This window comes from Mustela lutreola, chromosome 1 (genome assembly GCF_030435805.1).
Source record: "Mustela lutreola isolate mMusLut2 chromosome 1, mMusLut2.pri, whole genome shotgun sequence".
Taxonomy (NCBI): Eukaryota; Metazoa; Chordata; class Mammalia; order Carnivora; family Mustelidae; genus Mustela; species Mustela lutreola.
The window spans coordinates 94,934,753-94,957,309 of record NC_081290.1 but is presented as its reverse complement, the minus strand read 5'-3'; the positions used below and the strand labels follow the sequence as shown (position 1 = coordinate 94,957,309).

General features: G+C 32.5%; 1 protein-coding gene across 1 annotated transcript in view; it reads right to left on the bottom strand.

The window, feature by feature from the left end:
• Window positions 1–22,210, bottom strand: part of LOC131828777 (bifunctional heparan sulfate N-deacetylase/N-sulfotransferase 4) — a 246,817-nt gene extending 224,607 nt beyond the window's left edge. Inside the window, exon 1 of the mRNA XM_059169785.1 lies at window positions 20,999–22,210. Within this exon, the coding sequence (XP_059025768.1) occupies window positions 20,999–21,976 (978 nt within the window). The 5' untranslated portion in view covers window positions 21,977–22,210. The remainder of the gene's footprint in view (window positions 1–20,998) is intronic.
• Between the last annotated feature and the right edge of the window lie 347 nt (window positions 22,211–22,557).

Genomic DNA, 22,557 nt, shown 5'->3' with positions numbered 1-22,557 from the left:
TCCTGTTTTAAGGTGCATGCAACAATGTTTGAGTGCAGCATTTTCAGAACCTGTTTTAATTCAAGATCTCTTTCAATGCCCTTTTTTCAATAACAATGTTATAAGTGAAATTGTACTCCACAGAAACTCCAAACCTTTTTTTTTTTTAAAGTAGAGTAGAAAGTGAGGCTTAAGTAAATCATGTAAGCTTAGCAGACAGCAAAAATTAATTGTGCTTTTTTATTTTTAAAAATGGTTCCAGAGAATCAGAAAAGACTAGTAGCTGACAGTACAGAAAGTGCTCTTAAGTTATAAACACACACACACACACACACACACAACTCAAAATTAGATTTAGAGGCCACAAACAAAGAACTTCTTTTTTTCTTAATAGCACATAGCACTGAACAGCAAATTATTAAAACTACTCCTAGTGTGATGAAGAGTAATTGTCGAAAGTATATAACTTCATCCCTCAACAACCGAGATAAAACAGGCAAACCAATCAACCAATCATCATAATGATTATATATAAATATATATATACTGATTCTATAGTATTTTTAAAATATATATCCACCAAATATATAATATATATTGTATATAACAATATAGAATCAATATATTTATAAGAACTGGGAACTCCATCCCAGGACCCTGGGATCGTTACCTGAGCAGAATTCTGGCAGACATTTAATAAACCGAGCTATGAAGGCGTCCCAGTTTCCCAAGTTTTTTAACTACTAGTAACCAAGGAAAACAAATTCTACAAACACACACAAGAAGCCACAAGAAATCCTAAAACTTTTATAATAGTTTCCTGGAACTCACCGAACTCACCTAAAGCTGTGCTATAGGAATTACTTGGAATGGCTTACTTTGAGGGTTATTCCCTCTAACTCCATACATCTCTAAAATCCTGTCATTTCAAGTGTTGTCTCTGGTGTTTCCTCAAATATTTCCCCTTCTACCACCACATAATTACCATATAAAAATTCTATATTATTTATACCTTATGTAGACAATTAAAATATGGTAACAAATGGCTATCTGATGCATAAATCATTCAAGTGGAATTTACTTATATTCCAGAGTAATGATACATGATTGCTAGTCAATGCCTTCCTACTTCATTCTGCAAAGCTTACTAGGTTCTTATTTGTGCCATTTGGGAAAAAAATTCAATAGGTTTTATGAGCCTTAGGACGAACAATTCTCATCAGTGACATTCTTACATCTCAATTTGGAAAAACAATTTGAAAGAGCAATTTGCTGTATTTACTGTAAATTACTACTACTTTTTTTCCACTATGAAAATACAAAAAAATATTTTTATTTTGAGAGGTCAAGGTCATCTTCCTTAAGTAGCCTAAAAGCTTTAATTGCAATCAAATGAGTTGCTAATGTCATTCTGAGAAATTTTAAAATAAAATTTAATCTTAAAATATTTATGCATTTAGAAATTAAAATTTCACTTAAAAATATTCAAATAGGGAAGGAATTTAATATTTGAAACAAATCATACAGTTTAAAATTTGTCTTGAATATAAGGAGTAACAGGGAGTAAATTGTGAGGGTCCCTCTTAGGTATGTATTAAATATTATTTGGGTTATAGTATGTATTTGGAAATTTATATAATAAAGAATGATACATGTTTTTTCTCTAGCAGCAATATTTTACATCAATATTTTCCACATACCCAAATGTTATTTTTTTTTCTTTATAGGTCTAATAAAGCATTTTTAAAAGTGAGAAGCTTTAAAAATAATTAAGCAAATTATAGAAACTATAATACATGAATAAAGTAAGCAAATTTCATCCTTTAAGTTAGTATTTAAAAACAATTTCTGAGTAAACTGAAATAACATTTTGGATTATTGCTCTATTATTAAAAATATGTGAAATAGTCTACAAGTTATGAGTACTTTATATGTAAAATGAAGCCAATGTTGGGAAAATAATAGTGTAAAAAAGCTTATGTAACTTTTGCATATTTTATTTATTTATTTATTTATTTATTTTAAAAAATTTAGTTATTTGACAGACAGAGATCACAAGTAGGCAGAGAGGCAGGCAGAGAGAGAGAGGAGGAAGCAGGCTCCCTGTTGAGCAGAGAGCCTAATGTGAACCTCAATCCCAGGACCCTGGGATCATGACCTGAGCTGAAGGTAATGGCTTTAACCCACTGAGCCACCCAGGTACTCCTACATATTTCATCTTATATATGAAGTGTTTATTGTATATAGTGGCTATTCTGGAATATTACATTGAATAGAAAATGATAACTTAAAATAAAAATGACTTTAGAAAACCATTTATTTATTGAGTTCAATTCCCTTTGTGAAATAAATTGAGGAATAATTAAACATTGCACATAAGCATTATATATAGATGGATAATTAAATAGATTTTAAAAGAAGAAAGGTTAGATTATTCAAGGATAGAAGACAATATTTGCCAAATGTAAGTTTCACTTATACAGATATTCTTAAGGAAGCAAAGTGTTATTTCCTTTTTGTTTTAAAGATTTGTTTATTTACTTATTCTAGAGAGAACAAGCACGTGTGTGCATGAAGGGGACTAGCAGAGGGAGAGATTCTTCAAGCAGACTCCCTGCAGAGCATGAGCCAGATGTGGGGCTCATCCCATGATTCGAGATCATGACAGTCCAATGCTTAACTTGACTGAGCCACACAGGAAACCCTGTTTACTTTTAACTAATATTTATTTGGTGCTTTGTTCACTGCAACCTTCTTTTAGGTTAACTGCATCTTAAAAAGAAAAATAGATGCAGCAGATATGTGGTGTGAATTTCATAAAGCATTTGGATATCACATATCTTCTACCAAATATTATTTATGAGTTATTTTCAAGCAAATAAAAAAACACTTGTATTGTAATCCATTCAGTTTTCAAATCAAAAGAAGGGGTGGTCGACAAATTGTGCTGGCCTTTTCAAATATATATTTTTAGAAATTCTAAGAAAGTTTGGCTTTATAGCTCTGAAACATTTATTTTTATGTAAATGCAGTATTTTTGCACATATGTTCTATAAATTCTATTTGTTTCATTGTCTTAGATTAAAATTTCTTTATAATTATTATAATATTTAATGCTCAGTATATATTATAAGCTTTACAAAGGGTTATTAAAATTATTTAAATTATAGCCATTATGGAAAACAGTATGGAAGTTCCTAAAAAAATTAAAAACAGAACTATCATATGATCCAGCAATCCTACTTCTGGGTATTTATCCAAAGGAATTGAAATCAGGATTTTGAAGAGATACCTGTACTCCCACATGTAACCACAGCATTATTTACAATAGCCAGGATATGAGAACAATCTAAATATCCATCAACAGATGAATGCATGAAGAAAAATGTAGTAATGCATCCAATGGAATATTATTCAGTCTTAAAAAAAATATTCTGACTTATGCAACAACATGAAAGAACCTAGAGGAAATTATGCTAAAATAAAGCCAGACCCAGAAACACAAATACTGTATGATTGCTCTTAATGTGGAAACTAAAGTAATCAAACTCACAGAAGCTGAGAGTAGGATGGTGGTTGCCAAGGGCTGGAGGAGGGAGAAATGAGATGATATTGAGCAGAGGATACAAAATTTCAGTTATACAAGATAAATAAGATCTGCAGATCAACAGTTCAGCATAATACTTATATATAATAATATTGTATTGTATATTTAAAATTTGCTAAGAGGATAAATTTATGTTAAGTATTCTTACAACCATAACACCAAGACTAAGACTTAACACTAATGCCAATCATAATGGAAGTGGGGAGAAAATTTAGAAGGTAGATAGTGAATAAGTTTATGTCCTCTTTTGGGGTGACTGTTTTATAGGGGTATACTTCAAACTCACCAAGTTGTATACATTAAATATGTACAACTTTTTACAATAAAGTGGTTAAAATTTTTAAAATACCATCAATGCCTTGACATTAGCTAATGTTAAATAAATGACTGCAAGTTTTAACTATGCAATACAGACTTCAGAAACTACTTTTAATTGTGTGTTCTAACATTTAAATGAGTAGAGCACCTTTTTTTGTTCATTTAAAAGTACTATGCTACTTTCATTTAAAAGTGCTATGACTTGATATATTTGTCATTCATTATATGCATTTGCAATCACATTGAATTCATCATAAAAGTTATAATATAACAGAAATATACTTCTTTATAACAGAAATATACAACTTTATTATAAGTAACTAGAAGTATTTGTTTCATATATTATCTTTCTGAAGAGCAAAAATTTTTTGTAGATTTATTTTTCAGTTCAAGTAGGTGACACACCTAATAATGACAACTTGAAGATTTCATTATATGGATTTACTTTAAGCAATTAGGTGGATAAATTAAAAAAAAAACCTATGATCTCAGTTTAAACAAAATTAGTTTAAGTTAGAAAAGATATATACCACCACTGTGTTTATTGCAGCATCATTTACAATTGCCAAGACATGGAAGCAACCCAAGTATCCATCCATAGATGGATGGATAATAAAGAAGAATATATATATAATATATATATGATATATATATATATATATATATATCATATATATATAATATATATATATCGCACACACGCACAATGGAATATTACTCAAACATAAAAAATGAGATCTTGCAATTTGTGACATGGATAAACTTAGAGGGTACTATGCTAAGTTAAATCAGTCAAAAGCAAATAATAAATAATTTGTTTATATGTGGAATCTAAAAAAAAAAAGAACAAATGAGCAAACAGATTCTTAAAAACAGAGAATGAACTTGTGGTTGTCAGAGGGAAGTGAGGTGGAGGGAGAAAAACTAGGGGAAGGGGATTAAGAGGTACAAACTTCATTACAAAATTAATGGAGATGAAAAGTATAGCATATGGAATTTAATCAATAATATTTTAATGACGTTGTTTGGTGGCAGATGGTGGCTTATCATGGTGAGCACTGAATCATACAGAATTGTCAAATCACTACGTTGTATACCTGAAACTAATATAACATTGTATGTGAACTATGTTTCAGTGATAATTTTTTTTAAAAAAGAAGGTAAATAAAAATAGTTTACATTACTATACTGCATAAAATATAAGAGGCTATGAATTAAAAGACATACCATAATGTCTGAGATGATAAAATATGAAACTAAATGTGAGTCTCAGAATGAGTAAAATATAGTAATCAAATTATTGAAAATTATTGAAAAAATTTTTTCAATAAGTTACAGGAATCATTTTATCAAACTCCATTACCAAGAAAATTATCTAGACAACAAACAAAGAGGCAACCCACACAATGGGAGAAGATATTTGAAAATGACATTACAGACAAAGGGCTAATATCCAAGATCTATAAAGAACTCCTCAAACTCAACACACATAAAACAGATTATCATGTCAAAAAATGGGCAGAAGAGGGGCACCTCGGTGACTCATTGGGGTAAAGCCTCTGCCTTCAGCTCAGGTCCTGATCACTGGGTTTTGGGATTGAGCCCCACATCGGGCTCTCTGCTCACAGGGAGCCTGCTGCCCGCCCCCCCCCCACCTCTCTGCCTACTTGTGATTTCTGCCTGTCAAATAAATAAATAAATAATGTTAAAAAAAAAAGAGAGAGAGAGAAAAAATGAGCAGAGGACAAGAACAGACTTTTTCTCCAAAGAAGACATACAAATGGCTAACAGACACATGAAAAAATGTTCATCGTTGTTAGCCATCAGGGAGATTCAAATTAAAACCACATTGAGTGCATGTGCCCCTTTGGATTATATGTATATAAAAAATATATGTTTATAAAAAATAAAAAATTAAAACCACATTGAGATACCACCTTACACCACTTAGAATGGCCAAAATTAACAAGACAGTAAACAACATGTGTTGGAGAGGATGTGGAGAAAGGGAAACCTTCTTACACTATTGGTGGGAATGCAAATTGGTGCAGCCACTTTGGAAAACAGTGTGAAGATTCCTTAAGAAATTAAAAACAGAGCTACCCTATGACCTTGCAATTGCACTACTGGATATTTACCCCAAAGATCCAGATGTAGTGAGAAGAAGGGTCATCTGTAGCCCTATGTTCATAGCAGCAATGGCCACAGTTGCCAAACTGTGGAAAGAACCAAGATGCCCTTCAACTGATGAATGGGTAAAGGAGATATGATCCATATATACAATGAAGTATTATGCCTCCATCAGAAAGGATGAATACCCTACTTTTATATCAACATGGATAGGACTGGAAGAGATTATGCTAAGTGAAGTAAGTCAAACAGAGAGAGTTAAGTATCATATGGTTCACTTACTTGTGAAGCATAAGGAACAACACAGAGGACATTGGGTAAAGGAAAGAGAGGTGAGTTGGGGGAAATCGGAGGGGGAGATGAACCATGAGAGACTGTGGACTCTGAGAAACAAACTGAGGGTTTTGGAGGAGAGGGGAGTGGGGGGTTGGGTGAGCCTACTAGTGGGTATTATGGAGCGCACGTATTGCATGGAGCACTGGGCGAGGTGCATAAACAGTGACTTTTGGAACACTGAAAAATTTTAAAAAATGGGGACAAAAAAAGAAAATTAGCCGATTTTTACAAAATGTCAGGTACTATCCTTAGTACCTTAGTATCCATCAGTTAAATTATTTAATATTCACGGACACCTGTTGAATACGTGCTATAGATCTCACTCTACAAATGAAGAAAAAGTGTGGTATATAAACTTAAATAACTTGCACATAATTATAGTTAAAGACCAATAGAGTGAGGATTTAATCCTTACCTCAAATTAATGTTTTAAGTATTATTTTTGCCTACAAAAAGAATAGTTTTATTCCCATCTAAATCAAGTTTCCTTCAGTGAAACATGTTCATGTCCAGAAAACAAGCAACTTGTATTTAGATCAGATTTGTTTGAAGCAGAATTTTAAGATGGGAATGTAGCATCTTCCCATTATTCAGTTGCTAAACCAAAAACACCCAAAAAACCAAAAACCAAAAAAACAAAAACCAACTCTCTGTTTCTCTTCTTTGCAGAAAGAATGCTATCATCCCTAAAAAAGAAAATTTTAAATCTGGCTTCCACTGCTGCTTTTCAAAAGTCACCAGCCAGTCTAATCTTTTTTTTTTTCTTTCCAGGAAGAATAATTTGTCTTGTATTATTTTGTGTCATTATAATATATCTAGGTAGGGAGTTATTTTTGGTTTATCCTGCAAATTTTTTGTAAGGAAGCTTTCTGTATTGGAAAATTGTTGTCATTCATTGATTTTGAAAGAGTCAGAGTTATTATTGTTTGAATATTATATCTCTATTACCTTCTGGAGATTAGATCAGATTCACTAGTTTAAAAAAGATTTCATATTATATTTAAAAAATCAACAATATGAAATTATATTTTGTTACAGAGACACAACTAAGTCCATAAGACATAGAAAGGTTGAGAGTAAAATCATGCATAATGATTTAGTGAACAAAACTGCCAAAGTGGAACTATAATATTAAACAACAACAACAAAAAATCTTAGTTAAATCTTAGTTAAATCTTAAATCTTAGTTTAAAAATATTGCAGATATGATAGAAGTCACTTCATAATGATAATGATAAAGGTTTTAATTCATCAGAAAGATATAATAATAGTAAATGTCGAAGAAGTCAAAAAAGCAGAACTGTATAATATATAAATCACAAATTGAAAGCATTAGCAATAATACTGTTTTTATGATAGTCAATGTAGATATAGGCATACCTCTCACGGATCAAACAGATAAAATATACACAGATCAGCAGACAAAAATTTAGAAAGGATACATAGGATTCGAGCAACACAATTAACAATCTTACGCAAGGATGAGAACTAGATCTCTGAACCTGGAGAAGATATAAGCTTTTCAAGCACACATGTAGGAGGAACCAAAAGAAAATGGAACATTGTACTCCCCCATAATACAACTCCAAATAAATTTGCAAACACTCACTATAAAGTTCATACTGAATTAGAAATCAGTTTCAAGAGGATACTTAAAACGCTTTATATATTGGGAAAATTTGAAAACACACTCATGATTGATTCAAAGGTCAAAAAAAGAAATGTGATAAAAATTAGAGAAAACTCATAACTGAATGATAATTATATCACTTTTAAAAAGCACACACAGTTATTTAAATTGTAATCTTAAAGTATATGACCCTGAAAACTATATTAGATGGGGGAAGAAGGGTAACACTTAATGAGTTAGTTATATATTTTAAGAAGACAGAAAAAGAACCAGAGAATAAAACAAAAATTCCACAAGGGAAGAATGTACAAGGATAAAAGCAAACACTGAAAGGGAAATAAAAAGGAACAATGAAGAGTACTAAAAAAAGAGAAAACAAAATTAGCTAAAATGATCAATCAAGAAAATAGAAGAGGAAAAAATGGACGTTAGAAATGAAACTGTGATATAACCACCTGCTAGAGAGATTAAAAATATAAAAAATTTTTATTGTGAACAAATTTAAACTAGACATATTGAGGTAATACAATGGAAAATTTTCTTAAAAATATAAATTATAAAATAACTCATAAAGATAGTTTAAAAAGAAAAAATATATAATAGTAATTTTAAAAGAGTTAATAATTTTAAAATATCCCCAAGTGAAACTTTTAGGTTCATATTATTTTATAGAGAACATTTAAATAACAGATAAGGTCAGTATTTCACAAACTTCTTGAGATAGAGATGACAAAACATACATACCAAAATATGCCCATAATGTATTTAAAACACAGATATACTTTACTACAATAAAAATTAAGTATTTTTCATCAGTGAAATGACCTTTAAAGAAGTGAAAAGTCATGTAGTAATGCAGGAGAAGATATTTGGAAACATATCATCAACAAAGGATGAATCCAGACTATATAAAGAACTAAAAATCAATATAAAAACAAATGATTCAAAGTTAAAATGAGAAAACAACACACAGGTTTTGCAAAATATATAAAAAAGTAGGAGAGGAGATTAAGAGTCACTTATGGTTTGTCTCCCTCCCAATCCCATCTTGTTTCATTTATTCTTCTACCCACTTAAGCCATAAAAAATAAAAAATTTAAAAAAAAAAAAAAAGTAGGAGAGGAGAGATGAATAGGTAGAGCACAGAGGATTTTTTCAGGCAGTGAAAATGTTCTGTTTGATACCATTATGATGAATCCTTATCCTTACACAATTGTCCAATATAATAGACTATACAACACCAAGAGTGAAACTTAGTGTAAGCTATGGATTTTGGATGATTATGTGTCAGTGTAGGTTCATCAATTGCGAAATATATCACTTTGGTGGGGGATGTTGATAATGGGAGAGGCTATGTTATGTGTGGGGGCAAAGAATATATGGGAAACCTCTGGACCTTCCTCTCAATCTTGCTATAAACCTAAAACTGCTCAAAAAAATAAAGTCATAACAAAAAAAGTCAATGTGATGAAAGCAAAAATTGTGAGAGAACTGTCTCAGATTAAAATAAACAGATTATGTTGATAAGCATTATTACATTACAAATCTTGATTTAATCCTGAAAAACTAAAATAAGATATAAAGTAATTTTTAGCCACTTGGATAAATTTTTAATATAGTGTATAACAAAATATTGTACATTTAAACTTTCTCAAGTATGATACTGTTGTATTTTTTTTTTTAAGATTTTATTTATTTATTTGACAGAGAGAAATCACAAGTAGACGGAGAGGCAGGCAGAGAGAGAGAAGGAAGCAGGCTCCCTGCTGAGCAGAGAGCCCGATGCGGGACTCGATCCCAGGACTCTGAGATCATGACCTGAGCTGAAGGCAGCGGCTTAACCCACTGAGCCACCCAGGCGCCCCTATACTGTTGTATTTATTGAAGGAGAAAATCATTTTCTTAGGCAATCAACACTGAGGCAGTTAGAAATGAAATCGGATGTTTTACAATTAAAAATATGAAAATTTGATAAAAAATGGCCATTAAGTACAAAAAAGTTATTCAACCTCATAAATAATCAAGAAATGCAAATAACAACTCATCTACAATTATATATCCACCAAATAGCCAAAAAAATTAAAAGTCTTACAAAGCCAGCATTGGGAAAAACAAATACTACACAGAAATTAAGTAAAAAAAAAAAAAAAAAAAAAAAAAAAAAAAAAAAGAAATTAAGTATCGCGAACTAGAATTATAATCATCAGTGTAGAAGAATCTAAGGAATCAAAGGGAAAAATTGCAGAAAATTTGTATTGTATGTTTGGTAAAATTCACAATGTATGGTATCTCTCAAAATTCACGACATTACCTCTCCAGCAGAAAAAGTGGTATGTGACAGGGAAGGTGGTGGTAATATTCTATACCCTAAGCTAAGTGGTATGGACACAGCCATTTTTCTTCTTATCATGCTTTAAATAATATTCATCATATACACTCTTTAAAATTCATGAAATGTTTCAAAAGTATAATAATAAAGGAACACATCAGAAGAATATTTGATTTATTTGAAAAAAGAAAGTAGCAGGTGGAAATTTTCAACCTCAGCAAAGAGCTAGAGAGCGCAGCTCAAAGTAGACATGAAAAATTATGAGTTGAATGAAAATAAAATTCAATGTTTATAACTACTTCAATAGTTTATTCTGTTATCTTAATAGTAGTATTAGTATTAGTAGTAATAATAATAATAATCATCATCATCTAACTGCCTCAGGATTATATAATCAAGATGCTTTATTACATGATAATTTGTTTCAGAACATGTGTATTTCTATAGTAGTATAAAATGAGTAAGTTTTTGTTTTGTTTTGTTTTTCTCTTTAGTTATTCTTTAGAAATGAAACCATTTTGTGGTATCTTTTGATGATTATCATAACAAAAACATGGGGGCCTTAGCAAAAGAGGCTCATTATAATCTGAGCATTAATCACTATTTATATCATCACAGAGAATGACAAAATATACAAAACTAATCAGAAAATATCCACATAAATATCCCCAGGGCTTTTAGGCGTTAACAATGAGATTTAAGAACTCGAATCAGGGTTGTTTTTCTACCTTGCTGAGACGTGGCTAGCCTGCTTGCTTTTACCAAAATATTTTCTAACATTTTCTCTTTCCCATGGAGACAATTGCTACATCTCAAGTAGCAAAATGAAGCTCATGGACTTTAATTGTGCTCTTCCCCTGGTGTATCAAGAGATTGTTCTTTACTCAGTAATTATCTATATTGTATACTGACCAAAGTGAGCGCTCATGTTCGTGTTAGATCCATTACTATTTAACCTGTTTTGAGTGCAAATGAATTCAGGGAATGTCCAATCTTAAATTAAAATTGAATTTGTATGGAAAAAGCTTTTGTTCTGTGCAGAAAATCCTCACTTAGTAAGAGGTCTTATTTTAAAATGTAATTTAAAAAAATAATAATAATTAATTGATACCCAGAAAACAGATTTAAATGAAAGTATGCCTTTAAAACCCTTGTTCCAGTAAAAAATGCAGACATGTTCAGAATGAACACTGTCATCAAGATAATCATATGAAAATAATCACATGAAACCTAAATAAAAATCTTTCATTAAAAATGTAATTTCTGGGGCACCTAGGTGGCTCAGTTGGTTAAGCGACTGCCTTTGGCTCAGGTCATGATCTTGGAGTCCCACAATCGAGACCCATATTGGGCTCCCAGCTCCATGGGGAGTCTGCTTCTCCCTCTGACCTTCTCCCCTCTCATGCTCTCTCTCTCTTTCTCAAATAAATAAATAAAATCTTTAAATATATATGTATATATATATGTATATATATAAATATATATAAAATTTCTGGACACAATAAATAAAAATGAGGCTCTAGCTTTCTTGTTCCCTTTATATTTAACCCCTATACATCACTCCACATTTCAAGGATATTTATGATAAAGTCATTTGGTACACCTCACAGTCAAGTTAGAAAGGGGTCATATTGCAATTCTTGTTAATCACGAGGTCATAAATAAGAAGGAGAAAGAATTCATATTGCCAAATTCCAGATAAATGATTGTGCTTACTCTGTTGCATGAACACCATGCTGTTTACAGTTAGGCATTCCTTTAATTTTATTCCTTTGGACAATAAGCATTTATTGAGGTTTCAGGCTTTCTTCCATATAATTAATGAAGAGGCTGTCAGATGGCTACTATCTTAGTACATGAAAAAGTTTTCCTCTGTATGAAAGTAACTTGTCATAAACTTGGGTTTATTACAGGATATCCAAAAGATGCATTCAACCTGTTTTCCTTCCTTGATTTCCCTTTGGCGATCATCACTAAGATTAAGCTTGATGATATTTCCACCTCTGACAGTGTCCAAAAATTCAGACTTGCTTTTTTAAATGCCTACTGCTGAATATCCCTATACATTAAATCATTAGACCTTAAACAGAACGCCTGATTTTCCAACACCTTTTCTTCTGCCAGATTCTGCATATGTTAAAGCATACACCCAGGAAAAACCATGATGCTATCACATCTCCACCTGTTTGTTCCTCCTTTGTGTATGTGCCTAAGTCCTGTCAATTCTACTTCTGCATAAACTCTCCTACTCTCCCCTTTCCATCCTAACGACCACCAAGCTAAATTGAGTAAATCCTAGAATTCAGGCTCTGTTCTAGCAACTTACCATGTCTTATTTTATTATAACCTCACTATAATGCTAAGAGGTGGGTCTTTTTACACCAGTGTTACAGATCTATAATCTGAGAATTGGAGAAGTTAATAAGTAGGTCCAAAGTTAACAGGTTACTGCTGGCACTGAGACTCAAACCCAAATCCACACCATTGTTTTCTAAAAGAAAGCATAGACATTAGTGACAGTCTGGGTTTGTTTGCTCTGCCACTTATTAGCTACATGAGTATCTTAATATTGCCAAGCCTCATTTTATTCATTCCACAAATGTACAAAATATTTTCCTCTTAGTGTTGTTGTGAGTATTTAATGATATTCCTGTAAATTATTAGCACAATGCTTAGTGTATATGACTATGCTAAATAAATCATTTTTTAAAATATGTGAGAATTATTATTTCTATAATAATAATATATTATTATATATAATATAATAATATAATATATATAATATAATAATATAATGCTACCTCCTCCATGAAATTTCCCTAATTCCTATATATTCCTATATATATTTCTATATAATTATAATATAATTGTAATAGGTTCTTTGAGAGGTCTCCACAAAACAAAACAAACAAACAAACAAACAAAAAAAAAAAACATGTCCCTGATTCAAACAATACATTTTTCTTCAATCCCAATTCTGATCATATTACTTTCTGGTTTAAAATTTTCAGTGACTCAAATAGTATCCTTCTGCAAGAAAGCTCTATATTATGGACACAACCAGTATCTTCAGCATTTAATAACACTTACTTTACTTCCTTACTTATTCATCCAGCCAATGCAGTCAACTTACCATTCCCCCAAATCTAATATTTTTAGCCAAATCTTAGCTTGGGTTGATCCATTGACCATGAATATACCACCCCCTCCAGATTTGCTAGTGTTATGTCATACCGTGACCGAGGACTCAAATGCTACCTCCTCCATGAAATTTCCCTAATTCCTAGAAGAATTCCTCTTCCTTGTTCCTATTCTTCACATTTTGTCATGGTATATTTTACGTTCTACCTTGTAATGCAGATAATTGTGAACATGTCCTGCCTATACTAATGAAATCAAGAACTGAATATTTTATGTTTGTGTAAATTCTATAATAAAAAATGACATTCAGAGCCCATAGATGAAATAATTATTTCTCACCTGTATAAAGATATAACTGGATTAAGTTACATGAAGTTAATAAACAAAATGTAAATCTTTTTAGTTAAATGCCCAATTTGGAAGGGATATTACTAATATATATTCTCTCTCTCTTTTTTTTTCCATTCTTGTCTTTTAAAAGTGTACTTTTATATCACTTTGGTAACTTTTTAAGTACAGACAATATTTACTTCCATAAATAAATCTCTTTTTTGGAAGAGAGAGTTTTTTCTTCCATTGACAAAGTCAAAGTCAAAGTACCACATGAAAAAATTCAGAAGAAAATCTGAGACATTAACATTGAGCTTATAAATCAAAGAAGAAAATTTTTTATTAAATACATCTATATGGTGGCTGTCCTCTTCCAAGCCTGGAAATAAAATTTAAGTTTTGTTTGAGTTTTTCTGAGATCACTATTCACTTTTGTCTGCTTATCTTTTGAACCAACCAAGCACCCTCAAATCATATACCTAATTCTTGCACCCGGGCATCTGAGGAGTCCATGAGGTACTAAGTGCAGTCCTTTTCTTAGAGTCCTAAGGATTAAGGCATTCTAGGTCAGTGTCAGGACTGCAATTTCAGCAAATCTTGCTGATGGCTCCTTTCTTCTGTACAGCATTATTGTTATGCTTGAGCTCTTGCCTTCCAAGTTCCCTGTCATGTGTCCAATGCTGAACTCCATGATGTCAAATGTTGTCACATGCTACCCTTCTTCTGTGATTAGGGCACTGCCTTCTATGTCATTTTTCTCAGGTGGAAGACATTCTTTGCCTACAGACTAATCCCAGAACTGGGTGCCTTCAGTCTGTTGTGTAATATCTTTGATAAAATCTAATCCCATCTTCCTGGGCCACTTTTTGGTTTTTATCCTACTGTTACTGGTTGCATGTCTTGCTCACTTACTTAGAAACTGCCAAAAACTTTCAGATGCTTCTTGCCTGATTGTCTGACTAGGCCATCCATGCAACTCCTATTGCCTGGACGGTTCTGCATTGCTAAATCTACACTGGTTGATAAGTGTCAAATATGGATTCCATTTATCATATATAATTTTTACTTTTCAGCTCCATTTTTGATAGTGATCCTTTCAGTCTCGGATATCAAGGATTCTAAAAAAAAATGTTTCCCTATTAATTTGTCAGATATAATAACCTGTTTGAGTTCTAATTATAAAATGTTAGAAAACTAATCTTTTCATTTACCAGTGTAGCCTCTTATCTTCTATATCAATATTCATAGCACCAGAAAGTTCCTGTTTTCTTAGATCATGACTTTAGAAATCATAAGATTTTTTTTCTTTTTCTCTTCCAACCCTTATTGAAATGGTTAATCAAGATTTTAAAATTTTCTTCTATGATAGATTTCTTCTTTCCTATTCATAGCAATCTGATCTTTGTTAAATGTGATAATTCCTACAAATGCCTTTATATCTATTAACTTCCCATCTTTCACGTTTTGATCATTCTATTTTCACAATATCTTTTACACTTTAAATCTCTGGGCATATGATTTTCAACTCAGGAAATATGTAGTCAAATAAGTGCATGGAAATATCCAGGTTAAGATATTCCTAAATCGTTTTATCTGGATCAAGCTTTAACACTAATCTAGGGTACAGATCCATCAAAAACACCATGTAGAGGGAAAAAAGAAAAAGAAAAGAAAAGAAACCAATTAGTTTGCTCCCCTCCTTCTTCTCCTCCTCCTCCTCCTTCCCCTCCCCCTCCTCCTCCTCCTTCTTTTCTTCTTTTTCTTCTTCTTCTTCTTTTGTATTTCAGATTTATAACATAGTTTTTTTTTCTAGTTCTGCCCCCTACTTAAAATATATGTCACTTGTTTTGAGATAAACCTCAAAACTACCCTTAAATTATTTTTTGGAGGGGAGGGAGGTGGGGGCTTGGGAGAGCCTGGTGGTGGGTATTAAGGAGGGCAGGTATTGCATGGAGCACTGGGTGTCGTGCATCAACAATGACTCTTGGAACACTGAAAAAATAAAATTTAACATGTTTAAGTTTCCTTGTTATGTTCTTTCTGATATGTACATGTGAGAAAAACTATCTCATTGTCTAATTTTGGAGTTGGTTCATGTACATGAGGATGCTAAGTAAGAGTTAACGCTAACGATTATTCAGGGAGTCAACTTAAAGAGAAATCCCCATCTACTGGGGTCATTAGGACATGTATCACCTTCTCATAAGAAGTAGGACTTAAAATATCTTTTGAAATAAAGGTAGATTCAGAGAACATATTTTAGTCAGGGCACAAAGACTGAGAAAAGAGATCAAGGTAGACATGTGCCAACTATGGCTGAGGAAGAGACAGTGAGCTAGCCTAATACAAGCAGCATGTATTGAGAAATATTAAGAATAAATATTGAGAAGATAAATTGAATGGGACCATATAGAACCTTAAAATAAGAAGTTTAGATTTATTAGGCAGAAAATGTCTAATTGTCTTACATGCAGTAGATAGTTAATAAATAAATAAATAAATGCTTTTCTTTACAAAATGTAAAGACACACAAAAATCCTAATAATGATGTTTTTTTGCCAACAAAGTAACAACAGGAATTGATTAAAGCATCAAAATTATTGATAACATCAATAATAAATCTGATTTCCTTGCCGATGTGGAAGCTTACATTCACCATGTTCATGTTTTCAAAGCCCTTATTGGGAAAGAACATTTATTCTATCTTAGGAAACTATGATAAAAAAACATATTAATTTTACCAAACACCTATGACTGTACCAAATGTTCCAACGAAGAGTAAAGTATTTTCCATAGAAATCAAATTAGTGGGCTGCAAGAAGTTTTTTAGAATTAAAATTTTAATAAATAGTTTAGCCTTTTATTATTTTTGCTTTCCCTAAAAATGCATCATTACTCAACTGTTATGACATTGGGAATGAACATTACATACATATAATTAAGGCCATTAAGAAAATGAGAGTTGTCTTCAAAACTAGTAAAGAATAAATTCAAGTATACAAGACATTACCCTAAAAAGCCTGAGGTCATCCTGTTAATAGAAGTTTAGATGTACAATATTTTGTGATTGCCTTTAAGACCACACAGAAATATTACCAGGTCAAAACATGACCATATTCTCTGACTATATTGATAGTCATATTTTATAATCATTTGAAATATAATTAGTTTTTAGAAGATCATATACATAAATAATTTTTCTCTTATATCTTGAGTTTTTATATATATGATAAAATTTTGGCAACAATTAAATGATAGTTACTGCAAATACCGGATCTTAATTTTGTTTGCCTTGGAAATGAACCTACTGATTTCTATCTCAATGGCTTTAGTTAGAGGAAGGCATGATAAACTCAGATAAAGTATGTAGGTTTCTGAAAGAAGCTAGATACATGGTAGCTCAGGTCAGGTAAAACCATGAAGTGAAAAGAATATGGGTTTTCAAGTTCAATTAAAAACAAAAAACAAAAAAATGAACTATTGGGATTTCATCAAGATCAAAAGCTTTTGCACAGCAAAGGAAACAGTGAACAAAATCAAAAGACAACTGACAGAATGGGAGAAGATATTTGCAAACGACATATCAGATAAAGGACTAGTGTCCAGAATCTATAAAGAACTTAGCAAACTCAACACCCAAAGAACAAATAATCCAATCAAGAAATGGGCAGAGGACATGAACAGACATTTCTGCAAAGAAGACATCCAGATGGCCAACAGACACATGAAAAGTGCTCCATATCACTCGGCATCAGGGAAATACAAATCAAAACCACAATGAGATATCACCTCACACCAGTCAGAATGGCTAAAATCAATAAGTCAGGAAATGACAGATGCTGGCGAGGATGCGGAGAAAGGGGAACCCTCCTACACTGTTGGTGGGAATGCAAGCTGGTGCAACCACTCTGGAAAACAGCATGGAGGTTCCTCAAAATGTTGAAAATAGAACTGCCCTATGACCCAGCAATTGCACTATTGGGTATTTACCCTAAAGATACAAATGTAGTGATCCAAAGGGGCACATGCACCCGAATGTTTATAGCAGCAATGTCTACAATAGCCAAACTATGGAAAGAACCTAGATGTCCATCAACAGATGAATGGATCAAGAAGATGTGGTATATATACACAATGGAATACTATGCAGCCATCAAAAGAAATGAAATCTTGCCATTTGCGACAACATGGATGGAACTAGAGCGTATCATGCTTAGCGAAATAAGTCAAGCAGAGAAAGACAACTATCATATGATCTCCCTGATATGAGGAAGTGGTGATGCAACATGGGGGCTTAAGTGGGTAGGAGAAGAATCAATGAAACAAGATGGGATTGGGAGGGAGACAAACCATAAGTGACTCTTAATCTCACAAAACAAACTGAGGGTCGCTGGGGGGAGGGGGTTAGGGAGAAGGGGGTGGGATTATGGACATTGGGGAGGGTATGTGCTTTGGTGAGTGCTGTGAAGTGTGTAAACCTGGTGATTCACAGACCTGTACCCCTGGGGATAAAAATATATGTTTATAAAAAATAAAAAATTAAAAAAAATTAAAAAAAAAAACAAAAACAAAAAACAAAAAACCCTGGGAGCCTGGGTGGCTCATTCATTAAGCTTCTTTCTGCCTTTGACTGGGGTCATGATCCTAGGGTCATGGAATCGAGTCCTGCATCGGGTTCCCTGCAGGGAGCCTGCTTCTCCTTCTGTCCCTCCCCCTGCTTATGCTCTCTCTATGAAATTAAAAAACAAAAAAAAAAAAAAAAAAAAAAAAACCGAAAACTTGTGTTCTTTCCACTGTATCAAATACTGAATCTTAAAAGTGTTAATTCTTTAGCAGTATGATCCAGAATCTCTATCTCAAAATGGGAAAATATGTTCAAGCTAAAATATGCTAATATATTTTTTTATCAACAGAGTGAAGTGGTTTTGTAGGCAAAACTGTTTAAATTTGTTGTTAAATGCTCCCAGCTATGTGCTCCAGGTTTAATTGTGGGAGTGGCCCAGGGAGAGTCCGATCATGTAAATAACCAAGAATTTTCAACCATGAACCATATGCTTTCCCATATGTGTTCTGTTGAGGAATGGAATACCTTTACTTTCTATTTCAGTATTACAGAGAGAAATTTTAGTTACCATGCAATACTCTTGTTTTAGTAAATTCAGGGAGAGTTTGAAGGAAGATGGGTCTCTCCTCATTTTTACCAGTGTATGATTAAATGTTACAATACCAGAAAAGGAATATGAAGGTGAAGAACATTGGAGTATTGAGAATTTCTCTACAAATAAATTTTTTTCTTTTTCCACAATATCATATTAGTCTAAAAATAAGGTCAAAATAAAATCAAATGCCAAGGGCTGGGACTAGAATTTTTATACTTGGAAAACTATTTCCTCTTGACCTTTAAATAACCAAAAGGGTAATAGCTCTCACATCCAATCAAGTTTCTGATACTCTTTGATAAACAGTTCTGAGGAAGAATCAGCAACAAAAGGGGTAACAAAAGGGCAGGAAGAAGTATTTTCTTCAAAGTGACAGTCCATGAGTGTGTGTGTGTGTGTGTGTGTGTGTGTGTGTACTGTATATAATTAAGATACATGTGCACATACATATACAAACTACATATATACCCATATACAGATACAACATTCCTGATCCTTTCTCTGCCTGTGACATTGTTCCAGCTTTTGTTAAATTTCGGTATTCTATTACTTTGTTGGAGATTATGTCACTTAAGAAGTCATCAGTGAATATTGTATAATGCATCAGGGAATATTGTATAATAATGAATAGCTATTTGTTTTTATTGAGAATAAGTGAAAGAGCTGAATTTGAAATAAAAAATTTGTTAGAGTTATAAAAACCTTTTCAATTCATGTTTTGTTAAACTGAAATTAGGAAACACTTTCCTTTTAGGATTTCAGTGTAGGAATCACTCAGAGAACTTTTAAAGTATATAACCTCTTCTTAATTTTATGATTTTGAAATAAAAAATAAAACTAGAATTTATACTAATTAAAGGAATAGCAAATACAAAACAAGTAAGAAAAAAAAAAAAAGGATCTAGAGAGAACTCAAGAGGCATCACTTAATTCCTTTACAATAATGTCCAAAATAAAATATTTGGGTACCAGTCAAGTGATGTTTCGTTCAGTGGCTCATTAAAAGCGAAGTTCACTGGTTCACATGTACTTTGAATGTTTTCAAAAAGTGATCTTATATCGCTGGTCTTAATCGTATTTTACCTTCATGGTCATAGGTCTTAGGATGGAGAAAAATGCTATCATTTTGAAGTAGTACTGAGGTTTCTTCTTTGGGGGATTAAAAAAACAGGAGTTCAAAAAAAAACATGCTATGATCTTAATAATCTTTATTTCTCTCATAATTTTAAGTTGCGTGCTATTTCTATGTTTGCTAAACTTATTTGTCCAAGAATGAATTTAGTTATATATAGGACAAGGCAGACACAAATGAGAATATTGAATCAAGAGGAAAAAGAAGGAATTATTCTCAGAATTACCTACCTAACCAAGTGGCTTTTTCCTCTACCTAATAGCAATTGCAAGGTAAATGTGTTATATAGTCAATTTGATCATAACTGGAAGTACTAACACTGTTGTGTTACCCCAAATAATATGATAAGTTAATAAAAGAGATAATAATGGAAGACTTCTGAGTTCAAATCCAATATACTTTCTCTACAAACTGTATTTTTGCTCATATCTATATTTATGAATCTACGAACATTTCATATAAACAAACACTATGCTTATTGGAAGTTACAAAAGATCCTGGGTTCCTTCTCTACCTTGTATTTCAACCACCATTGTCAAACCAAAGTAGAGCCAAGAGATCAGTGGAGAGATCAAGTTTTATGATTACATTGGTCTTACTGCTACGAACTGCAACATGTGCTAAAATAAAGGAGACAGTTCTCAGGGTTCCACCTGAGATGTCTCTAAGAAGATTAAGTTCAAATGTTCTTTCGGATATTTTAGTTCTATCCCCTCTGAAGCATCTGGGTATGTGTGTGAGGAGTAGTCAAGGCTTAGTTCAAAACTTTTTTAATGCCTAATTAATCTCAAACATACCACATCTGAAAATTTTGTGTCATTAAGAATCCAAAATATTCAAAATTATATTTTATTAATACCACAGTTAGTGAAATAAAAATTACGATGTTATTTATAAATGTTCTTACCTTTACATCTTTGACATTCATCCTTGTTCCCTCTTTCCCAACAAAGATATCATCAATGTCCACAAGAATATATCTGTCCAAGGACAGTGTCAGCCTCTTCCCTGACAAGAAGGAAATGGCATCTATGAAGATGAGCTTATGTAGCCAAAAGTTTAAGTTGTTGCCGAAAAGAACTCGCTGAATTCCATCATGAAGTCCCAGATCCTGGATCACCGTCGCATAGAGTGGTTTGCTGGATGAGGATGAAAGGGATTTTTCTGTCCGTAATTCAGTTAAAAGCACAGGCTGGTAGGTTGAATGATTATATTGGAAAATAGTCCAGTCTTCCCCAGGAAGAGGGCCTTTCTCAACCTTGGGGGCTTTGGTAATATGCAGCAAAGGAGACTGAGGGTTGACAAAACAGTCCTTTAGAGCTAGATTATTGAAAAGGTTTAATGGAAAGCCTTTTAATTGTGTACTTGGTAAGCTGTTCTCATTGGCTTTATGAAAACCGATTATACTAACACTGTATTCCACACAGTATTTTTCTAAAAGCTCTCGATTCCATGAGTCCATGCTGACATACTTCAGAATATTTTCATAAATAACTAAAATATATTTCCCTTTGCCATTATCTGTTAGGGGAGGTATATCCCCCTTGCCAGGGGCAATGACCATTTGGTACTGAAATCGGCTAGATTCCAAGATAGCTATGATATCTTGACCAAGTTGAGAGTATTGGCTCTCCACAAATAGGAGGACGGTAGGATCAGTTTTGGATGTATCAATAGGTTTAATTGTTTTTAGCTCCAGTGAACGATATGGTAGACTTTTGATGTCAGCACATTCTGCTTCTGCAGTGGTTTCAATAAGTGTCATTTCCTGTTTATAGCCAGAGTAGAGGAAATAGGCAGAAATGACAATGCTCACCAAGCAAAAGGTAACTAAGAGAACAATCAGTGTTCGAAAACTTCTCCGAAGCTTCACAATAAGATTCATTTTTTAAAATACCGCTTTGGAAGTTTATTCCAATTTCTTTTCCTAAAGTGCCATAGTGAATAAAGTACGAGATGGTGCAAATATCACTCCCCACAAGTTCATGTAACCATTGCAAACCATGTAAAATGTTTGAAGGGGTCACAAGTAAGTTAAAACTGGAAGGCGATGGAGCAGGAGATCAAAAGTTGAAGAGATTTTGAATTTGTCCAACACCAAATATTGATGCAGAATCCTTTAAACATTATCTGGAAAAAAAAAAAAGAAATGTAATGACTAAGACATAAATAGAAATAGAAGTATTTATGTGATAGATATGCTTATATACAAAAAACATACATATTGGAGATAATTTTAGTATGTAATATGCTAAACTAGTAATAGGCTGAAGTTTATAGTGTAAGTTTTTATTATTAGAGTAGATTTGTTCATGTACTCAAAAATACAGAATCTTAATCTTATTTGATTTTGGCAAAGAGTATACACACACACACACATTTTTTAGATCATTTTTCAAACTAGCCATCTCAAAAGAGAAGAGAGGTAAGAAAGAAAGCTTTAGTGCAAACATTAATTACCATAAA